This window comes from Sus scrofa, chromosome 1, assembly GCF_000003025.6.
Source record: "Sus scrofa isolate TJ Tabasco breed Duroc chromosome 1, Sscrofa11.1, whole genome shotgun sequence".
Lineage (NCBI taxonomy): Eukaryota > Metazoa > Chordata > Mammalia > Artiodactyla > Suidae > Sus > Sus scrofa.
Genome location: NC_010443.5, coordinates 31324837 through 31348693, shown reverse-complemented (window position 1 = coordinate 31348693; position 23857 = coordinate 31324837). Strand labels below are relative to the sequence as shown.

Genomic DNA, 23857 nt, shown 5'->3' with positions numbered 1-23857 from the left:
TGGGCACAATTTGTTCATCTCAAAAATAATGATAAAAATAGCACTTATCTTATACAGCTGTTGTGAGGAGATTAAATGACATAACACACATTTAGTTCTTAGTACAGATTAAACACTTCATATACATTAACCACAGATACTAGTTATTGTGATTATTTCCTCATTTATATTATTTAAGAACATAATAAAGGTCTTTAGTCAGGTATTTATTACCTTTATTACCTTTAAAGGCAAATCAGTAGAAATTTATTTTTCCAGTACTTCCTAACATTTTGAAGAGTTCCACACACAAAGAAAAAAAATTTTTGTGGCTCCCTAGTCAAGAAATGGTAAGGCTAGTCATAGAACAGCAGCAAGGAGCTCTGAGTAATGAGCCCCAGATTATCCTCTCTCTCTGGATATTCAGACCGCCCAGGAAGCACTATCGTAACACATTTATACCCTACTCATGGCACACCAGTTGAGGAGCTCTGAGATAACACAATAAAACTGGCTGGAGAGCCCCAAGACAAGGCAACATCATAAAACAGAGTGTAGTCCTTAAAAAATCTTGAGATCACTTTTTCTCAGACTTCATCTTTCTACTTTCAGGATAAATCAGGGAATTTCTGCATATAGAAATTTATACTCATATTTATACTCATAAATATATAAGTATCTGACTTTAAGAAGAGAAAAAGGTAGGAATTTGTATAACTTTTAAGCTTGATGGCCATGGAATAAAAAATTCAACAAAATGAAGCATTATAAATTTTTAAAAATTCTTCATTATTATAAGGCAAAAGGGTCTCTTCTGTGCCCTTCTACCATAAATCTAAGTATTGTTGAAAGTTGGACTACACAAATAGTATAATTAGCTAGGTCTGAATACTTTTGTCAAATCAAAGAACTACCTTATATTCATTTTACTGAAATGAAACTTTCAATAACTATCTCATGGTGGAAGCAAATCTGATTTTACCAACTATCAAAACAGCAATGCAGAAGAAGATTGTAAACTGGGGAGTCAAGTAAAAAAACAAAACAAAACAAAACAAAAAACAATGATGTTCAGTGTCAAAACCCAAGTTTTTATTTTCTTTTTAAGTCAACAACCTGAGTTGCCCCTGGGAATAGTGAGAAAAATGAGTTTCTATTTTGGAAAAGAGATCAAATGCATTCCATCTGGGTTGTGTAACAGCCATGGTGGGTGGTTTTGAGGACATGGATTCATTTCACCAATAAAAAGCTGGCTAATTTTCAGCAGATATATGTCTCATGCCTTTAATGACATTCAGCGAAAAAGAACAAAACATTCATACTGGTAGGATTGTTTGCTCTTCTTTAGATACTGGAACTCCTGGAAATTGAAGTCAAAATCCTCATCATAAGCGAGTAATCTCATTTCCTCCCCTTTGCGAAAATGACGCAGCCTGATGCCTCTGCCTGCCAGGTGAGCATGGAGCAAAACAGCAAACACGTGGATGCCGCTTGGCTTTTCAGCTTCCAGAGCCTATGGGGAGGGACACAGGGGAGACCAGATGAGCCCAAACAAGCACGTGTTCAGACATTTCACCATAAAACAGATTTGGAGAGACAACTGAAAAGAAAAGCTAACGCAACTGAAGTGAATGCATGAGTTGTCAGACATTTTGAATTTGGGTGTTTCCTGACTTACTCCTGGCAGCATTACCGTTATGAAGCAATATTGGCCAGGAGAAAAGAAAAGGAGCTAATGCTTGCTGAGGACCAACCGGACCGCTTCCAAATATTATCTTTTTTCTTCTTTTAGGAGATAAGGAAGCAGTTCAAGCTCCTGGCAAAGAAAAAAAACTTCTAGGATGCTGGTAACTTGCAAATTGAAACTCACAAAAAGAGAATTTATTCTCACTTTTCCAGATAAGAAAACTGTACGGGAGAGTGAAATCAAATGAATTGCTCAAGGTCCTAGTAAGCTAGAAAGTGATGTCACGTCAATTTAAAACATGGTCTAAGAGGTTTAGAAAACTCAGAAGAGCATAATCTTTTTTTTTTTTTTTTTTTTTTTTTTTTGGGTTTTTGCCTTTTCTTGGGCCGCTCCTGCGGCATATGGAGGTTCCCAGGCTAGGGTCGAATTGGAGCTGCAGCCACTGGCCTACGCCAGAGCCACAGCAACGGGGGATCCGAGCCGCGTCTGCAACCTACACCACAGCTCACGGCAACGCCGGATCGTTAACTCACTGAGCAAGGGCAGGGACCGAACAAGGGACCGAACCCGCAACCTCATGGTTCCTAGTCGGATTTGTTAACCTCTGCGCCACAACGGGAACTCCGAGCATAATCTTTCTATTCCACCTGTCTGGCATGCTGTCTATGGCCACAGTATCCAGTAATTCATAAAGAATATGATCCATGTCAAAATATTTTCATTCAAGAAAAAAGAACTGTAAGTGGAAGTAGCCATCATGAAATACTTATATATGGTTTTCTTTTACCCAATATGTATTTTATATGAGTATTCTTGCCCTTTGGTTAAAGAAGGGAAGGAAACACACATCAGAGGAAAGGAGAAAAATGAAAATGGATCATGGAAAAAGCAAATATGAATAAAAAATAAAGCTGATAAAGGAAAACAGGGCTACACAAAGGTAGAGATTGTAAAAGATAAAATGAAGTGTTTAATACAAAACAAACAAAGGAGGGAGAAAAAAGAAGGAAAACACCCTGAAATTATTTGTGTCTTCAGAATTCTCCTGCTGTAGCTTTCAAGATTTAAAAAGCAATAAGGATCTTCCAAAAATTATAAAGAATGATTTTACAGCATGACAACAAGAAAGAGATTAATAATAAACAACTATGGAATTTTCCAAATGTAGCTTTCTAAGAGCACAGATTAATCTGGAAATAGCAGCTCAAAGACTGAGATGCAGTGTACCTCTTCCAGGCATTCCAGAGTGCAGTGACCCTCAGACCGGAACTCAGGCAGGCCTGGAGGGATGGTATGGAACAGGCTCACCCAGAGGCCAGCCTCAATTACCCCGGCATCATATTTCCTTATATCGGTGGTATGAAATAACCTCAATCCAGAATTATCTATTAAACCTGGAACAAGAGCATTTAAATGAGAACAATTAAAAGTGAGTTTGAATTCGTAAAGAAAAAGTTTTCCATACTCAGTTGAAATGGGTTCGTTAATTTTCCTGAAAAAAATCTCACAAGGGAAAAGAATACAAAAGATTAATAGAAGGCAACACTCAGCTTCACAAAGAGGAATTAAAAGACGAGTCGCCATATTGTCTGTGACCATTTTTGGATTTACACAGCATACCATGGAAGAAATCTTGGTATTGTCTACCTGATATATTCCAAAATTATCTAAAATGAAGAAAGAATGAAAATTCTTTATTTTTGGCTTTTTAGGGCCACACCCATGCCACATGGAGGTTTCCAGGCTAAGGGTTGAATCAGAGCTGTAGCTGCCGGCCTACGCCACAGCCACAGCAATGCCAGATCCTTAACCCACTGAGTGAGGCCAGGGATCGAACCTGCGTCCTCATGGATGCTAGTCAGATTCATTTCCACTAAGCCACAAAGGAACTCCAGAAAGAATGAAAACTCTGAGGGATCCATTAGAATACAGAATAACAAAAGTATTATATTGTTTTGAAGTGAAGTTCAGTAACAGTCACATAGAAATGAAAATCTCTTGGTCAAGGAACCATCTGCTGATGGAGAAAAGTACTAATGATTAACTTTATAGTTTATCACCATTCTTTTAATACTTCAACAGTCATTCAATCAACAAACCATTATTAAGATCTATTATGTGAATAGCACTACAACAGGCATTGTGGGAATCAAAGATGAATAAGATACATTTCTTGCTATGACACAATTCTCACTAAGAGGAGAGTATGGGCTCCAAACACTCCATAAATCCATTCCACTTTGAAATTAATTGACTCCTCTCTGCAATGGTGACTTACTTACCTGTGACTACTAACATGACCCTTTGGATCAATTAGTAGACACAGAGTTTTATGTTAATTGTTGTGATTGTTTTCTTGTTTCTCTTTCCCACTACACTATAATGTCCATGAGGGTGGGGCAGTGTCTGTTTTCATTCACATTACATCATTGAGCACAGATCTAGCATACTGTTAGTGCTCAGTGTTTGCTGAATAGTTACATGAATCGGTGTGAAATAATAACCTTGAGTTTCTTCTGTTGATAATTTCACACTGAATCTTTCAGTTTGTTGGCTTTGGAATACTACATAGTAAATTCGGGAATCTGATGCAATACTTTCCTCTCTTAATTTCATATCATATTACACAGTATCACTGCATAAATATTCTTGAGTATATTTATGGCTTGCCTATCACATAACAAAATGCTTAATATTTTCTTTTTATTTCCTTTTTTTAAATTACTCAGTGAATTTTATTGCATTTATAGTTGTACAACAATCATCACAACCAAATTTTATAGCATTTCCATCCCAAACCCCCAGTGCATCCCCCATCCCTCCAACCTGTCTCATTTGGAAACCATAAGTTTTTCAAAGTCTGTGAGTCAGTATCTGTTCTGCAAAAAATGCTCAGTATTTTCTAGTGTGATGAATGGTGGCTTTTCATACGGGCATTTAGAAAGAAAATGTTTCATAAGCACCATGTGTTTCGGACTCATTCTCATCATAAAGGGAAAAGTGTATTATTCTACTTCCTGGTAAGTAGAATGCAAATGGCTTTCTGAAAATTAGTGCCCACGTGTGCCCATTTGCCTCTTTAATGACTGTTGTCTCAGTGTAATTGTTAACAGTGCCTCTTTCACCCTAAAAAGTTTGGATGAAAAATGTATAGGCTAATTTTGTATAACATTTGATGTCATTTTAAGTCTATTTAACTCTGTTAAAATAAAGGAAAAAGTCACAAAACTTTAAAAATTCATAGGTAGGACACAGAATACACTCACCTTCCTTATATGTTGGATTGTCATAATGGACTTCCAGGAGCACATAATGAGGATCTAACGGAGTGCCGAGGGATAATCCAACATGGGGTGGGTAGGAAAATCCCTAAACAAGCAAAATTCCATGACACAGCGTCCTACGAAAGTCCCTCAGAGCTCCACTCCACTCAAACACCACCCTTCTCAGTGACAGTTCAACATTCTGCAACTCTATTAATCTAGAGTTGATTAAATAAAATGGTTTAAGGAAAGAATTCTTTCCCATGGAAAGAAAAATAAAGCACCCCTCTTATCAGACACAGTGTATGGAGCCTTACTTATAAGAATTAGAATATAGGAGGGAAATGATCCATTAACTTCATTACATCTCAGTAATCACCTCTCCACCAATGGCCCAGGCAAAAATGACGGTCTCGCAGGTGAGGAAGGCATCGGGCATGTTAGGGTGATAGCACTCATGGCCGTGGTCCAGAACACTGTCGCTGAAGTTGCTGCTGCACTGATAGAGCAGGATGTGATGGACCAGATTCTCGTGGCCTCTCTGTATCACAGGCTCAACCTAACAAGCACAGGTGAGAGGGAGGACGCGATCAATAAAAACACCTTGCCACACCTTACGCTAAGCATGAAACTAGCAGGAACGATCGCCAGTTTCTCAAAGGAGGAGTTTACTCAGTTGTATAAAGGTTATGTGGTTCCAGCATAATTTGCTCTGGAGATGATGACTATGATGGCAGGAATGACGATGATGACGACGATGACAATGACAATGGCAAAGATGAGATAACCATTTACTCCTCCAAGAATCATAGGACTTTACTGATCTGTTATTTGCCTTTTTTTTTTTTTTTTTTTTTTTGTCTTTTTTTGCCTTTTCCAGGGCCACTCCCACGGCATATGGAGGTTCCCAGGCTAGGGGTCTAATCGGAGCTGTAACCACTGGCCTACACCACAGCCACAGCAACGCCAGATCCGAGCTGCGTCTGCGACCCACACCACAGCTCATGGCAATGCAGGATCCTTAACCCACTAAGCAAGGCCAGGGATCGAACCTGCAACTTCATGGTTCCTAGTCGGATTCGTTAACTACTGAGCCATGACAGGAACTCCTGCTATTTGCTTTTTTAACTCACTGTTGTTTCCCTTATGACTCTGCATAGCAGCTGTTTCAAAACTTGCTTGCTCTCTTCCAGGCTTTATGTTGCCCAGGCTTACTCACTCGATTTCTCTCTTCTCTCCCTTTCGCAGAGAAAAAAATTTACATAGGTATAAACTCCCTCAGTCCCCCTCTCTTCCACTTCAAAATTTTATCTTTGCCTATCCCTCCTGGAGGAAATAGATGATGTATCATCTATCTATCTATCTATCTATCTATTTATCTGTCTATTATCTATCTATCTAGTGCTGAGCATAGTGGCATAGTGCTAGGCACAAAGTAGGGCTCAATAAAGGATAATTTTATTTTAGTGATTAAAATCAAACTCTAAAAAGAATTTTACCATTAGAATTTGGGAGAGAAAACAAAAACAAAAACAAAATACTGCAGTGATGTGTTCTTGCGACGGTGCTCAAATGAGGAAACTGGAAACCAGTGAAAACAGAATGAGTGGTGAAGTGGGTCTAATACTGAAAGCATGATTCAGGTGACAATGCTCCTCCCACTGTCCCTTCTGTGAGGGCCTCAGACCATTGCGCAGGAACCCAGCATAAGCTGAGCACATCCTAACATCCCAAAGAGCCTTATATCCAGAGGAAGTGGACCAGCCCTGTACTTAGCTTTGCTGGGCTATAGGTGTGGCCTTTAATTATGGGGTTTTTTGAAGCTGCTGTTCATCTGACAAAGCAGCCCTGGTGTGTTCCTAAATTTCCAGGAGTTTAGAGTCTTTGAGCTCATCCATATCTCTGCTTTTAGCCTTAACTACTCAAATGCAAGCAATTAATTTCAAAACCCTTGCTTTAGACAAGCATATAAAGATGAAGTGTTTTCAGCTATTTTCTCCTAAGCCTTTCCATTTTTATTTTCTACCTAGTTTTTCTTTTTTAAAAAAATAGGAAAATCTAGGAGTTCCCATTATGGCTCAGCGGGTTAAGAAACAGACTAGTAGCATGAGGATGTGGGTTCGATCCCTGGCCTCAGCCAGGGGTTTATTAAGGATCCAGCAATGTCACAAGCTGTGGCATAGGTCGCAGATCTGGCTCGGATCCTGTGTTGCTGTGGCAGTGGCATAAGCTGGCAGCCGCAGCTCCGATTCAACCAGGTAACTTCCATATGCTATGGGCACGGCCAGAAAAATTTTAAAAAAAATAAAAAAGAGGGAAAAAAAAGAAAAGAAAAGAAAGAAAAATCTTAGCAGGCAAAGAGCGAAGCAGTACATAGTAGGCAGTGATCTGAATGGGCAGCCAAGGGTTCAAGGTTTTAAATCCAGTTTTCTTTTGTGTTGCATAGTGAGTCATGCCACACCTAACCCATGTGTACATCTTTAACACTCACAGAAAATGACATTGCACAGGGCTTTGTTTGCACTTGTCTCATCTCTAGAGGATCCTATGCCCTGAAGACAGAAACTCTTCAATTTTGCTTGAAAATGGCAGTGATTGTTCAAGCATGGTTGCGTAATATACAATTGCACAGAACAGCAGCCCAGGGCTTCTATAGGCTTTTAGTTTCTGCATCTACTTTGAGCTCTTTTTTTGAAATTTTAATTATTTGGGGATCTCAGTTCTCTAAGAGAGACTGGGAACTGATGATATGTCAGTAGTAAAATATTCAGGCCTATGTGAGGTTTCTGCTAAGAGCCTTTTCTTTTTTTGTCTTTTCTAGGGCCACACCTGCAGCATATGCAGGTTCCCAGGCTAGGGGTCTAATCGGAGCTACAGCTGCCTGCCTAGGCCAGAGACACAGCAACACAGGATCCAAGCCCTGCCTACAACCTAGACCACAGTTCACAGCAACACCAGATCTTTAAACCACTGAGCAAGGCCAGGGATTAAACCCGCAACCTCGTGGCTTCTAGTCGGATTCGTTAACCACTGAGCCACGAGGGGAACTCCTGCTGAGTGCCTTCTAAGTTCAGGCAGACCCTGTAGGTTGTATGGAGCTCTACAAGGTAGGTTCTGGACAGGAGCCTTTAGGGCAAATGAGCGAGCTGACTGTTGCTGAGGCAGCTACAGAAACTACCTTCATCGAGGCAGAGCAAAAGGACACTAAGAGAAGGTGGGTGCTGAGTTAAGTGAGGCTGGGTGGTGCCTACCTTAAAGGAGCTGCAAATAAACTTCTTTAAAAAAATACAAAAGCGGAGTTCCCGTCGTGGCGCAGTGGTTAACGAATCCGACTAGGAACCATGAGGTTGCAGGTTGCGGTTCGGTCCCTGCCCTTGCTCAGTGGGTTAACGATCTGGTGTTGCCGTGAGCTGTCGTGTAGGTTGCAGACGCGGCTCGGATCCTGCATTGCTGTGGCTCTGGCATAGGCCGGCAGCTATAGCTCCGATTCGACCCCTAGCCTGGGAACCTCCATATGCCGAGGGAGCGGCCCAAGAAATAGAAAAAAAAAAAAACAAAAGCAGCGTTCCCGTCGTGGTTCAGCAGAAATGAATTGCGCTAGCAACCTTGAGGTTTCGGGTTTGACCCCTGGCCTTGCTCAATGGATTAAGGATCCGGCATTGCTGTGAGCTGTGGTGTAGACCGGTGGCTACAGCTCCAATTCGACCCCTAGCCTGGGAACCTCCATATGCCATGGGTGCAGCCCGCAAAAGACAAAAAGACAAAAAAAAAAAAGAAACCCTTTAAGAACAAGTGCCTTTTTTATACCTAAAGGAAGTGTTGAAATCAACACCAAGGTGCCAAGCTAATAATGCATTCTTGAAACAATAAGATCTGTCTTTTCTTTAGCACTTACTATCTGCCAGCCACTACGAAGTCATTTGATGTATTTCATTTAATGTTTACAACAAATCCATAAGGTAAATGTTACTCTCTCCATTTTACAGATGAGAAAATTGAGACTCAGGGGATTAAGTGGCAAGCCCAAAGTACCACAGCTAAGAAGTGGTAGATTGGGGATTGGAAACTAGGTTGGTCTGGTCCCCAAGGTCAGTACTCTTCTGACTGCCACACATTATAACAGGAAGATATGCTGGAGATACACCAATGACCTTGGAAGTTGGTGCCAGCGAGTGGGAGGATAAAAGACTTCATGTAAGGCAAGCTGCCAACAACAGTCAGCAACAAGGGTGATGACACCACGGAGCCAATGCCAGGAGGTGCTTTGGGGCCAAAACGCAACACTGCCATCAAGGGAACAGTGCCAGACTGGGAGGAAGCCTTATGCCTGGGGAGTCTCCTGCCCTGCTTGCCACCCAGTCCAAGTGTCCCTGGCCTCTAGGAAGGAGAGAGATACTGGTGGCCTTTAAGCATGCTCTCATCTAAGGGGCTGGGGTGGGAGGAATAAGGTCTCTCTTCAAAACTCAGTGAAGGCTTCAGGGAGAATTAAATTGCAATCCAACCCCCAGATTACAAATGCATAGTACAGCCTAGAAAACGAAGACTTCCTAAGAAAAATACACTCATAAAACACCAAGGAAACTTACTGCCGGCAAACCTAGGTACAGATCATAGGGAAATATAAGAAGCCTTGGTACAACTGTACTTTAATAAAAATAAATGTAAAAAAAGAAGAAGAGAAAAAGAAGCCTAGAAGAAGCAAAGCACTTGGGGGGAAAAAAAAGATTTTTTTTCCTATTGTTAGATGAAAGAGACAAAGAAAGAGAAGTGCCTGAAAATGATATGTAAGGATAATTACTGAATTAAGAGACCACAGATATGAAAGAAAAATATGTGTTGTCAAGCTCCAGAAAAATAGGAGAATTTCTTAATGGAGAATTTTAAGATATCCATGGAAGATAATTAAGCAAGACATCAAGAATATTCCTATGGATGGGAATAACCCATTTAGCTCATGTCCAAGTTCCCGGGAACGGGAATGCGGGCACTTTGATGAGAGCAGACAGGGCCATTGGCCCAGCATGGGAGGGAATTTCCCACGAGGCTTCCTGTCATGCTTACAAAGCCAAGTGATGCCAAGGCCCTGCTACCAGGCCCCGAATCACAGCTGCACGTTGCCTTCTGCTGCCACAACCAGTTCCATGGCATGTGAAGCATTAGGACACTTGTGTTTTATCCCTGTGATGATATCCTTCTTTACCCCAAGTAAGGCTGCGACAGAGACTGGCGAGCACACCTGAGGAAGGAGAGCGATGGGCAAAGGGGCTTCATGACACACACGACTGCTTGTTGGCTGAACGCGAGCATCAAACAGTACTCTTTGTGCTGCTCTTGGTAGCAGTCCATGGGAATTGTACACGTTTCTGTCTAAATACTTCCGAGACAAGTAAGACTTGTAAGGAATCAGTGCTCCATGGGCAGCACCTAAAAAGGATTTTCTATTTTGGTTACTACTTCACAGATGTCACATTATTGTCACAATCAAAATGGGCATGTCGGAGTTCCTGTTGTGGCTCAGTGGTAATGAACCTGATGAGATCCAAGAGGATGCAGGTTCGATCCCTGGCCTCGCTCAGGGGGTTAAGGATCCAGCATCGCCATAAGCTGTGGTGTAGGTCGAAGATGCAGCTCAGATCCCACGTTGCTGTGGCGGTGTAGATTGGCAGCTGCAGCTCCAATTTGACCCCTAGCCTAGGAACCTCCCTATGCTGCAGGGACAGCCCTGAAAAACAAAAACAAAAAATGGGAATGTCAACAATTGCCTCTATTAAAAAAATATTACAATGATATAATTGTCCAAGAAGGTCACATTATGGCAACATAAAGTAGACAGACGTAGATAAATTGGTATTCTTGATGCTACAGTGAACATTTAACTGAATTTTGCTTTTAGGTTGGCTATATGATGGCAGAAGAAATAAATGAAAAGAAATATTTCCCTTGTGGCACAGGGAGTTAAGGACCTGGCATTGTCAGTGCTGTGGCTCAGGTTACTGCTGTGGCTTGGGTTTGATCCCTGGTCTGGGAACATCTACACGTCATGGGTGTGGCAAAAAAAAAAAAAAAAAAAGAAATATTTTTTAAAAGTGCCTATGGAAGTGGGTGGCAATGACACACACACCTGATGACACATCAAACTGTGTTATTGAGCATTGTGTTGTACACGAGTGGAATTTACAGACCTAGGAGAGATGGTAGGCTTGTACATCACCTTCATATGCAATAGAGGCCGGGCAACGATGGCCTGGCGGCTGTGGGTTATCTGTTAGCCTGGGCGCATACTGAAAAAAACAGCCCAGGAACCAAAACACAGAGGAAAAAGAGAGAGAAAACTTCAAACTGAAGGCTTTTAGACAATAAGACAGTCACTTCAGTTAGTTCAAGAAACTGGAACTTTGGGGTACTTCTGAGATGACTTGGCAACAAAAACAGAGAAGAAGAAGAAAGAAAGCTGCTGAGCATTGCCAAGACCAAGGTGGAAATTAATATCGACCATAAAACTGAACCTGGACATTGAAAAGACCCCAATATTTATACTGTTTCTTGTGACCCCTCTTTCTCTTACCCCTTTAGCTGGTCAAAGGATAGTCCCTGCAACACACAGACAGCTTAATAACTACTTGTTGAATGGAAAGGAAATGAAGACTACCTTTTCCATGAAGCCAACATGGGGGAGGCTGAGTCACCAAATGCATTGCCTCCTAACTTCCTGATCGTCTCAATTTCAGGGAGCTCCTCTGCCTCCCACTCCAGCAACCCAATCCTGCTCTCCCACCTTGTATTCATAACCACCCAGGACTACACTCCCTCTGAAACTCTCTGTCTCTCCTTCCTGCTCTTTTAGTGGTTTCAAACCTCTCCCATGGCTCCACCATCACTTTGTCCCAAGGGGCTACTTGAACTACTGACTCACCAGCCCCTCACAATTGACCAGAATGCTCAAAACTGTGGGTCAATCCTGTTTTCTGCCCCTTCTGATCCTCCACTTGGATACAGAAGATACTTTCACAACCATTTATACAAGACCTCAAAATTGATGATTTACACTATTGCATTCATCCTCTTTATTTTGCTCTGAGTTCTTGGTCATGGATGGGCACGAGTTCAGGGAATGGAAGTATTTTGTCCCCATCAAAAACCTTGAAGAATCTATGCAAAAACCTTTAAGAATCTAGGAGAGCCAATCAGCTCTCAGTCAATGACTCAGTTATTTTAGTAACACTTATTTTGATAAGAATTTCAATCCATTCTGGAAACCAGGAGACAGGATGGCAGAGTAGAAGGACTGGAGCTCACCTCTCAAGAACTTCTATCCACTCTGTAGTTACATGAAGGCAGATCTGAGATTTGGGGGTGGAATTTGATGCAAAGGACACAATAGGAATTTAAGAATCTTAAACATCAATAATCCATTCTACCTATTCAGTTCAAAAAAGTATATAAAATTATATAAAGTAATGAAATGATCCAAAGAATCTCATTTGGTGTTGTCTTAGTCTATAGCACAGAATAAGATGGAGATAAGAAGAAAAAAAAAAAAAAAAACACCTTCTAAGTGTCTCAGAATTCCTAAGAACTTAGAATGAAGTCACTATATCAGAGCAGAAGGTAAAAAAAATTTTCGGGGAAATGTATGTTATCTTTCTGTCACTGAAGGTGTGGGGTCCTTGACATATCTGTGCCTGCTTGAGTGTCTCCTTTCTATGAAACAGATTCAGTTTCAGAAGGACTTCTCCAGAAAGCCACTGAGCACTGCCAAACTTAAGAATCCACATGTTTTTGTATCTCTCACATACCAATTACCTCCATAATAACACTTGTAGAAAGAAACCTATTTTTTTTAGCGTTGATACATCTTTCCATTTATTTAGGTTTTTCATTCCTTTTAGCAATGCTTTGTAGTTTTCAGTGAACACGTCTTATACTTGATTCATTTAATTTAATCCTAAGTAATCTATTATTTTTGGTGTTACTATAAATGGAATTGTTTTGTTAATTTTATTTTTGGATTGCTCATTGGTAGTGTATAGACATGCAATTGATTATTTTGGTATTTTTTTTTATTAAAGTGTAGTTGATTTACAATGTCATGCCAGTCTCTAATGTACAGAAGAAACCTATTTTTTGCTTAATTCCCCTATACTGTGTAGAGCAGTGTTCCTTCAAAATTCATGCCCACTTGGAACCTCAGAATGTAACCTTGGAGTTCCTATTGTGGATCAGCAGGTTAAGAATCAACATAGTGTTCATGAGGATGTGGGGTCAATCCCTGGCTTCACTCAGTGGATTAAGGATCAAGCTTTGCTGCAAGCTGTGGCGTAGGTGGCAGGTATAGCTCAGATCCAGCATTGCTGTAGCTGTGGCGTAGACCTGATTCAAGCCCTAGCCCATGAACTTCCATATGCTACAGGTGAGGCCATAAAAAGAAAAAAAAGGAAAAAATGAACGTAACCTTATTTGGAAATAGGGTCTTTTCAGATAATTAGTTAAGATGAGTTTACACTGACTTAGGGTGGGTTCTTTAGGATTTATCCAAGGAGTAGTATCTTTTATAAAGAAAGGAAAAGGAGATTCAGACTCAGACATGCACACACAGAGAAGATGGCCATATGAAGACAGAGGCAGAAACTGGAGTCTAGTTGCCACAAGCCAAGGAATGCCAGAAAGCATCAGAAGCTGGAAAGGCTAAGGAAGCATTCTCCTCTAGAGGCTCTTGAGAAAGCATGGCCCTGCTAACACCTTGCTTTTGGACTTCCCGCTGCCAGAGCTCTGAAAGAACACATTTCTGCTATTTCAAGTTACTCAGCTTATAGTCATTTACTGTGGCAGCTCTAGGAATCTAATATATCCTCCAATCTCAATAGTTTTCATCAAAAGCTAACAATTTTCAGATGTGTACATTTATACCTAGGTCATGGTTGTCTCTACATTTATTTGTGACATAAACTTCACAAATAGACATTGTTTCCCCTTATTTGAATAGGGTCTGTAAATCAGCTAATAACATTATATCAAGGTTAATTTCCTGGTTTTGATAAAATTAGGAAATGTAAGATGGTAGCATAGAACCCTACTATTTTTACAACTCTGTGTGTAAGTCTGATATTATTTCAAAATTAAAAAATACATAAACAGCAAAACTAAGATTATCTATAGCTAAATATATGTATATCTTGCTTTTGTTTTTATTTTTGGAGGGTAAAAAAGAGAGGTGGATAAAAGACCCTTCTTCACTGGTCTAAGTATACTGAGCTCAGAAAAACAGGAGGTTGTTAGAGCTTTTATGAGCAATTTTCCTAGACTTATTCTTCCAAGACTACCCATTTAAGATGTGACTTGTTGAAACATGAGTGGAACATAGCTCTCCAAAACCAACTTGCCATTCAATAAATTAAAAATTAAAGCAAAAGGAAAGAAGCGATGGGTGGAATCTGTAATGAGCTGGAAATTTTGTAAATCTCCATCTCTTTGCTTCCTGCCCATTCTTGTTCCTGGCATCTTGCTTTATATACCCACCTGAGGCACAGGTTGCTGTCCATGTAACAGCCGGTAAACCATCTCTGACAAAGGTTATCCAAAGGGCACTGACTCATAAAGCCACACAGCTCTGAGAACATTTCAGCTAGAACTAGCAGTGTGGAGAGGTGATTTTTATTATAAGGTCATGCTGATATGGTCATGTGACTATGGTAGGTCAGGGGTATCTGCTGCCCTCTCTCTTTCTCCCTCTTTATCTTCATCCCTGATGGGGATAGCTCTTCTAAAATGACAATATATCTGACTTTTAAGTGGCAACCAAATGGAGCAAGAGAATGGCGTCATTGTCCCAGAGGTAATCCACTCTGAAAAAGGTCAGGGTTCGAAGCAAAACCTGATTTGTGGATGTGGTGTCAAGGGGCCACCACTTGAACGCCCTTGGCAGCTAAAGCCAGGAAGTGATGTTCTAACTGGATGGACATGAATACAGCAAGTGAAGAAAAAGGGAAAAACTGAGGGAGAAGGGACTTCTGAGAAATAATTCACCCCTTAACCACAATCCTGAACTTTCATGGGAACTACCAGCTTCATGCATGAAATGCCCCACCAGCCACAACTGACCAAGCCATCAGTCCTTTCTGGGGTTTTTCAAACTATGAAAAAGAAACCATTGCCCTCTAGAAGGGGGAGATTTTGGAAGAAGCTAGGGTGTAGTACAAAAAAGGTGAAATACAATAGTCAGCACACAGAAAGATACCAAAGAGAAGACAGCCTTGATGGAGTATGAGTGCCTAACTTAAGCTGTTCTTAAAACCAGCTGCATATGTGCCATTCTGTGGCTTATTTATTCAACTTATTTCATGAGTCATCCCGCAATTCATATAGTAACCCCTTCCTCCATGTGAGGTCACAGTGAGAAGACAGTCATCTCTGAGAAAAAGGCTCTCACTAGACACCAAGGCGGCCAGTATCTCCATAACTATGAGAAATAAATTTCTGTTGCTTATAAGCCAGTCCATGGTACCCTATTAGGGGAGACTGAACAGGCTGACAAGGGGATTAGGTTAAATCTGGAACTACAAGGCAGTCACTCCCTTGCTTGGCTTCTTCCTTTTCCCCTAGCCTTACTCTGCCCCTACTGTTCTCTGCTGGTATTTTCTTAATCAATTCTTTGTACATAAATCCTTGTCTCAGAGGACCGTATCTGGGAACCCAACCTAAGTAGCAAAATGGAAGAGTAATTTTGGGACCACATTTCTTGGGCTTGAATCTTGCTCCATTACTTTCTTATTTATTTATTTTCCTTGAAATATATTTGACATATAACATTGTGTAAATTTAAGGTGTATAACATGTTGATTTGATACATTTACATCAAATCAACATGTTTGGTGTAATATGATTGCACCAAACTTGCTAAAAGACTAGATCTTAATTATTCCCACCACAAAAAAGAATTGATGAAGTTCCCTGGTTGCCTAGTGGTTAAGGATCTGACATTATCCTCTGTGGTATGGGTTTGATCCCTGACCTGGGAACTTCCATGTGCTGTGGGTGTAATGCAAAAAAAAAAGGAATTGATAATTAAGTGACTTTTTGTTTCCTAGTTACTTAATGTCTCTGAGTTTCTTTATCAGGAAATCAGTAATAATGAGGTTTACTTATAAGACCGCTTGAGACTCAAATGGCTGGCACACATAAGGCAATAGAACCCTTGTAGGTGCTCCAAAAGTGATGTATTATTATAACTTGGATTCTGTATTTTTAAATACATTTTTAACATTGTGCCCACATATATAAAAAGTGAATCCATGCAAGCAATCCCTTCACAACTTCCAGTATTTGAAAATCAAACTTTAAGGCTTATATGCTACAAATATTCAGGCAAAAAAATATCACCATGGTTAAAGGTTTTATTATGAAATATGTAATCATATGAAATACAAATTTATGTGTGCAATGTCAATTAATTTAGGATTTGAGTTTCACATTTGCATATATGACAAATATATTTTCTCTACAGAGATCTTTTTCTGAAATTACAACTTCCTTCCTTTCTCCAAAAGAAACTTAGTGACACTGACACATATGTGTGTTTATGGACAGTTCTGAATATAAACTTCCCTTAACATTTTGTTCTGAAATATTTTATTTCAAAGAGATGCCTTCCATTCACTCATCCATTCATTCATGTACTCAACTAATGAGCTAAAAAAAAAAAAAAAAAAACTCAACTCAACTCAACAAAAAAACCCTGTTCCACCCTACTATATGTTCTTGGCTATGTGCCAAAGGTGGAAACAAAGATGAATCATACATGAATCTGACAGTCACGGGATTCATATTCTAGAACAGCAGAGAAGCAAAGGCCAGAGAATGATAAGTTTTGATTACCTTCCAGTATTGATTTGCTCAAAAGATTTTCCTACCAGAATCCTGAATTGCTCAACTATACCAGTGGGCTAAGAATGGTTCCTACTTCCCCTAGTGGCCTAAATTTATCTACGGGACCTCATCTTTGACATGGACTTAAACTGGTCAAATCACAAGGACTTTTATATGGTAGCTGACAGGATGGCTCTCCTTTCCCTTCCCCAGGACGTGAACGAGAAAGTGTTACATCAGAAATTGAGGCTGCCATCTCCCAGCCATGAGGGAAAACAGCCCAAAGATGAAGATGACACAATGGGAAGGATCAAACTCAAAATGAAGCTGCAGCTCCAGACTAAGGGATTTGCTTGAAATAAACCCAAGCCACACTCAGTTGAAATAAAAATGTGTTTGATGCTGACAATAACTGTCAATGACAATTATTTTCTTCAGTCACCCTTCATTTGCTTCTTTCCGTTCTTTAGACAAACAATAAAACCTGACATGACTACCCAAGTCTGGATCAAGTTAGAAGCTTTGTTAATTAAGACTTCTGAAAAAAACGAAAAAGAGTTTCTAAAATAACTAATAGCTGAGTCTCTGGTTCTATGTCATATTTGGAAACCATTTTTTATGAGAACATTGAATAGTTAGAATATGCCAAAGCAATATAGCTCAGCCTATTTCATATTTCTATCTTCAAGATATCCTTCAAGCTACTTTCCAGTAACAGCATTCATTCGAGTCCACGCCTCCTATACATCCTACCCAAATTATACCAAGAGCCATAAACATATCTTCTTGAATGTTTAGGAGCTTGCTTTCTGGACTACACCCCATCTTCACAAATCAGCACCTTTCACCTTATTAATCTGAATAATATTCAATGGTGCCACACCACCTATCGTGTAACTGATCAAGACCACGCTTCTTGGAGTTCCTATTGCGGCTCAATGGGTTGAGGACACAATGTTGTCTTTGTCAGGATGTGGGTTCGATCCATAGCCTAATTCAGTGGGTTAAGGATCCAGCGTTGTCACAGCTGCAGTGTAGGTCACAGATGTAAGGCACAGATGAGGCTCAGATCTCGCGTTGCTGTGGCTGTGGTGTAGGTCTGCAGTTGCAGCTCCCATTCAGCTCATGGCCTGGTACTTCCATAGGCAGCAGAGTGGAAAAAAAAAAAAAAAAGACCATGCTTCTTTTTCTGACATTCAAGAACCTCTGCCATTGGCTGCATGCTTCCTACACAGTTTGATATGCATGAACTTCCAGCCATAGGAATTACTTCTCTTTCTATACCATGTTAGCTGTTACCTCATGATTTCATTAGAATTGTTTCCTCCACTCAATATAGCTCCTTTACTCTACTTTGCTTATTAAAATCCTACTCATTCTTGAAAGCCCAGGTTTTGTTTTCCCTGGATACCTCCTCTGATTATTTTGGCCCACATTTGCCATGTTTCTCTGAACTTGTTTCGGGAGGCAGTACTATGTGGTAGCTTGAAGCCAAAGATTTGGTTTATAATCCAATGTCTGGTGCTTACCAGCTGTGTGACCTGAGGCAAATTACCTAACCTTACTGAAACTCAGTCTTCTTATTTACCAAGTGGAAATGCAAATCACCTTTTAATCCATCATAAACAGCGAAGGAGCATATGTGTCTAGCACATAATAACTCCAAGTAAGAGGTTGAAAACTCTACTGAGTTCTGTACAATTTAGCACATCTATCATTTTTTATTGGATGCAATTATTTCATACGTGAGTTTTTTTCTCCCTACTTGGAGTAGCAATTCATTGTTTTACCACTTGTTGACAGTTCATTACGTGGAGCAGACTTCTTCAAAGCCTTTATTATTTCAGTGCATTGGAGTGGAGAAAACATCGTGACTAGATATTGCCACTGATATTCTTTGACATGTAGTTGCTTTCTTACTTATGAGTGTTAGCTATTTTTAAATAATAAATAGAGATGAGTGAAAATATAAACAGAAATAGACATAAAGGTATATGATTGCATATGTACAGAAAATTTCAGAAAAATACAGGAAACCATTAATGATGGCTTATGAAAAGCAAAACTTGATTGGTAGAAGTTAGCGCCTGTTGCTTTTCACGTTATGGCCTTTGGTATTTGAGTTGTTTACAGTGAACAAATATTAATTTCAGGATATATTTAAAAAATTCTGGTGTCATCACTTATTAGTTGAATGGGCCTTGACAAGATGATTAGTTAATTATGAGTCTCTTTTTCCTACCTCACAAGGGGATGGGGAAAATCACACGAGATATTCGAAGACCCTGCCCAGTGCATGGTATATACGAACATTCATCAAATATTAGTTCTTATATTTCCTGTTTATAATCTATGATACTTCCCTGAAGAGTACATATATATTGCATTTGTGCTGCGATACTGTGCTTAAGTATATAATACAGAGCCCCTCCCCCAAGGTTTCAAAAACTATTTATTTTCCTAGCCTTGAGTCAGTGCAACATGGTCTATCTCCCCTCATGATTTTTTAATTTAAAATTAGTTATTTAGAGTAATAATAATCAGGATGGAACAGCAGATTATTCCTCTGGAAACCCAATTACATCTCTGAATTTTCAGGCCCTTAAAATAAAAGAGTTTTCTTCCTCAGACTTGCTGTCAAGACTTTCCAGCCCACTTGCAGGTGTCACTGTGTAAGCGTCACCTCTCAACAGACACAGCTCCTGCGGGAAGGGTCCCAGCAAAGACACCAAGACCTTTTCTTGGTTCTGCATCAAACATTTTCGTTCTCCCTGGATTGTTATGCTTTCTGGTCTCCTTTGAAGTTACAGTTGCTAGTCTGCTTTTCTTGTTGTTTTTGTTGTTGGGGGGAGGGGGTGTTGGTTTTTATTTTTTATGGTTTAGAGGCCTTATAATTCCACCCATGAAAGGACAGAATTCAATGACTAACAGATGATCCTCATGATAAAATGCCACAGCCCCAAATGAGGGGAAAGGAAAACCTAGTTTTTCATTTAGTTCAATACGACTTACATAAAAAATAACTGATTTAAGTCTGCATATTTTAAAACTAACTCTTTAAGGCTTGCTTCCACATCCTGAAACTTCCAGTGCCTGTTTATATACAATTTATCATAATAATCTTGGCAGATTTAAATAAAGCATACTTTTTTAGCACTTACTCATCATAATTTAAGGATGTGTTTCCCGGAGAAATTTAATAAATGAACCATCTTTTTCTTTTTCTAGGAGTAGGGAAATAATCATTGCATGGCATTTTTTATTCCTTCAGGCATAGTTTAAAGATTAGTTATAATTGTAAGCAATACAAATGAATAACACTGCCTCAGGCAGAATTCTATGTTAGCTTTTATAGAATTCACTGCTTTTTAAATTTAAATTAAAGTTTAAAGCATAGTCTATTTTATTTTGTAATGAAAGTCGGAGAAACAGACATTAAGTATTTTTCTCTACAAAATGATGTCACTTTAGAGCTAGTAATAAATGCAGGTTTCCAAATCATAACTCGCTTTGTTAAATTTTAGCCCTCTTTGTGAAGTGTCTATGAGTAGCATGGCAGAGTTCTGAATAGTTTCAGTTCAGACTTTAAATTAGAGACAGAATGCACAGTGTCACGTATTCAAAGTTCCTTTGTTTCAAGGGTAAGAGAGATTTTTCTAAACATTGTTTATAACTCACCATCATGGACTTGAGCCTAGCTTTGAATTATTCATCCAACAAACATTCATTAAGCTCCACTGTCACAACTGTCAGGGGGCTTAAGGTCAGGTAAAAAGATGAGCCCCATAGAAAAAAAATATATATAGGTGCTTTAGCAATAACAATAGCTACCATTTGTATATACCAAGCACATACAAAGCACATGATACATACTCTCAGGCTGCATTTCATCTCATCCTCATACAACCCAGAGACAGGTATTATGTCTTCATGTTACAGCCAAGGACACTGAGGCACAGGTAAGTCAATGGTACGAAGTCACAGCTGCTGAGTAGCAGGCTTGAAATTGCACTCGGGGCTGACTGGCTTACATCCCATTCTTTGGGCGACTGTGCTTGTCTGCCTTTCTTATCCACACAGGCTGAAGTGGGGCAGGGGTGAGGGGGAGTCTGAAGGGGGAATTATAGTTAGAAAAGAACTGGAATAAGGTTCAAAAATAATTTTGTACTTTTACACTGCAGTATTGTTCCAAGGAGCCATTTGATTTGGTTTATGGAGTTTTGCCCTCTGGTTGGAAAAGGGAAGACAAGGATAATGGAAAAGATGATGACGTCACAGAATCTGTGCTCAACTGTTACAATTAAATACCTGTAGTCTTTCACATTTCAGGAAAATTAAGCAATTACACGAATACAATGGCTGGCTTTTGTAGTTCTGGCTCCTCTCTTTGTTTCTTTCTTACTCTCTACAGGTTTAAACATGAGGCATCCATAAAAAGAAGTCCTCATTTATAGGGCAATTCCACGAGGGGGAAAACAACAAACCAAAGAGTAACTCACTCCCGCTATGGCTGAGTTAACATGGTCCTCTGGGGGTGGGTCCCCAGTGGAGGTGGATAACTCTGTTCCACAAAGCCTTTGCTTAGATCACTAACCAGGATCACACTGCATTCACCTTTTCAGAGCCCTTACCTCTCCTGCTACCTTCCAGCTATTTGAATCAATACCTTCTCCTCTAGATGTAGGCTTCTGGAAAGCAAAACAAGTGTCTAATTAATCTTTGAGGTCATTTGCTTGCTGTGATTTTGAAGAGTTTATAGAGCAAATAATACGACATCATTCACATAACCACCATGCAGAATTAATCAACGTATTATCCTTTTCCCTTTGTTGTCCATCTTTGTCTCCACTAAATCTAGCACATCCCTCTGTTCTCACTAGTTACTCCCTGCTAACCTGAACCACAAATTTGGGGATCCAGAATCTCACGGACAAACTCAGGGGTCATTAGACTTAACAGGTGCGATCTTCCTTTCTTTCCCTAAACATGGCTGCCATCTCCTTTAAATTAAACTTCACAATACTTTTGCAATCAACACTTTTCATTGGAGTTTAAATATTCTTAGGTTTGCCATCATAGTAATTACACAAAAAATGGATCTGCTTCCGAGAGAAACTTATAAGCAGCAGGGGTGATTTACTCCATACTCTTCTCAATCAGATAAAATCCACACTCAATCTAAACGTCATAATTCACAACCTGCATAGGTATTCATATTCAGAGAGAAATGTGCAGTTTCATCAATGTGCAGTCTCCTTTCTTGGCAGTTGAAGGAAGAAATCTAAAAAAATCCGATGAATTGAATTATGGTAATGATTCCAAGAAAGAACACGTCACCTTCTCTCCTCCACGAACCATGACTTCTTTTGGATTTTTATTAAAGTCTTAACCCCAAACATCAAGGGAGTTGCCAAGTGTTTCAGCTTCTTCCTCTACAACAAACTTGTGTGTATCCTCTCCTTATTTCCCAAGGCACTCTCCCAGTTGAGGCTGCCTTTTCCTTTTACATACAAAGTCCTAACTTGTCCAGGCTCAACTCCTGCCTCTAATCTGTATTTTGAAATCTCAACAACAAGCGCTGCCATTCCTCCAGTCAAAACCCAACAGTTCCACTTTACCTCAAGAGAAACTCACTTTTCAGCCTCCTACTATGCGCCACGTGATCCTGCCACAAGACCCTCAAATGTGACCAGGAAGATCTGGTCTCTGTGCCTATGTTTATGGCACCCTAGCCTTCTTGATCATGAATCTGGCAAAACTGAATTGTAGCCATTGGAACTTGAGCTTTCAGCGGGCTAGCTAGCTGTTTGAAACACCCCTCAGTTGGAAAACATCTGGTTTCTCAAAACTAAATATAGCTTCAAATGTATTAATAAGCTCTGTATGAAATTAAGGGAAATTTATCAAAGGTAAAGTTATATGAAATATATATACAAATATTTCATATGTGTACGTGTGAAATCAAAGGGATAAAGTAAGATTCCTATGAGAACATATGTCTACACTATGACCCTAAAATCTCCAGGAATAATGGTGACCAGATAAGCTAATCAAAGGATGGAGGTGACTGAATTTGACAACATATACTCTTCCCTTGTAGACAGAGAACCTGGACCATTCAAGTTGATACAACTCTGGTGAAAGAGTAGACCAGAAAAATCTAACTGCTAGCCCAGGCAGCCAATGAAAAAACCTGTTTCTGCCACAATTCTGGGTTAATATGTTCTCCCCACATTCATATGTTGAAGTCCTAACTTCCAATGTGATGGTCGTGGAAGATGTGGCCTTTGAGAGGTACGTAGGGTTAAATCAAGTTGGGGGTGAGGTGAGGTAGGACCCTCCTGATGAAGTTAAAGGAAAAAAAACACCAGAGTGTTTGCTTTCTCTCTCCCTTTCTCCCTGTGCTTGTACAAAGAGGTCATGTGGGCACAGAATGGAATGGTTGCTACCTCCAAGCCAGAAGAGGCCTCGGAATGAAGACTACATTGCTGGCACCTTGATCTTGGAGTTCCTGGCCCCCAGAACTGTGAGAAACAAATTTCTATTGTTTAAACAGTTTTCTATCAGACATCTATATGAGTAGCTAAAATTAAAGGGTCCACAGGATGTGAGTAACTGGAACACTCATACACTGCTGATAGGAATACAAAATGGTACCACTACCTTGAAGATTTATTTGGCAGTTTCTTAATAATTAAACATACATACGATGCTGTCCAGTTATTCCACTACTAGATATGTATCCAAGAGTAATAAAAACATATGTCCATACAAAGACTTATAAAAGAGTTCATAGCAGCTTTATTTGTAATAGATAATCCCAGTGTTTTTTGGTTTTGTTTTTGTTTTTTTTTTTTTGTCTTTTTGCCATTTCTAGGGCTGCTCCCTCGGCATATGAAGGTTCCCAGGCTAGGGGTCTAATTGAAGCTGTAGCCACTGGCCTACACCAGAGCCACAGCAACGTGGGATCTGATCCATGTCTGCAACCTACACCACAGCTCACGGCAATGCCGGATCCCTAACCCACTGAGCAAGGCCAGGGACTGAACCTGCAACCTCATGGTTC

At 39.9% G+C, this 23857-nt stretch overlaps 1 protein-coding gene across 1 annotated transcript in view; it reads right to left on the bottom strand.

The window, feature by feature from the left end:
• MOXD1 (monooxygenase DBH like 1) overlaps nt 1–23857 on the bottom strand; it is an 85099-nt gene that overhangs the window by 18896 nt on the left and 42346 nt on the right. Inside the window, 5 exon segments of the mRNA XM_001926931.3 lie at nt 1302–1327; nt 1330–1492; nt 2894–3060; nt 4933–5035; nt 5309–5488. Of these exon segments, the coding sequence (XP_001926966.2) occupies nt 1302–1327; nt 1330–1492; nt 2894–3060; nt 4933–5035; nt 5309–5488 (639 nt within the window).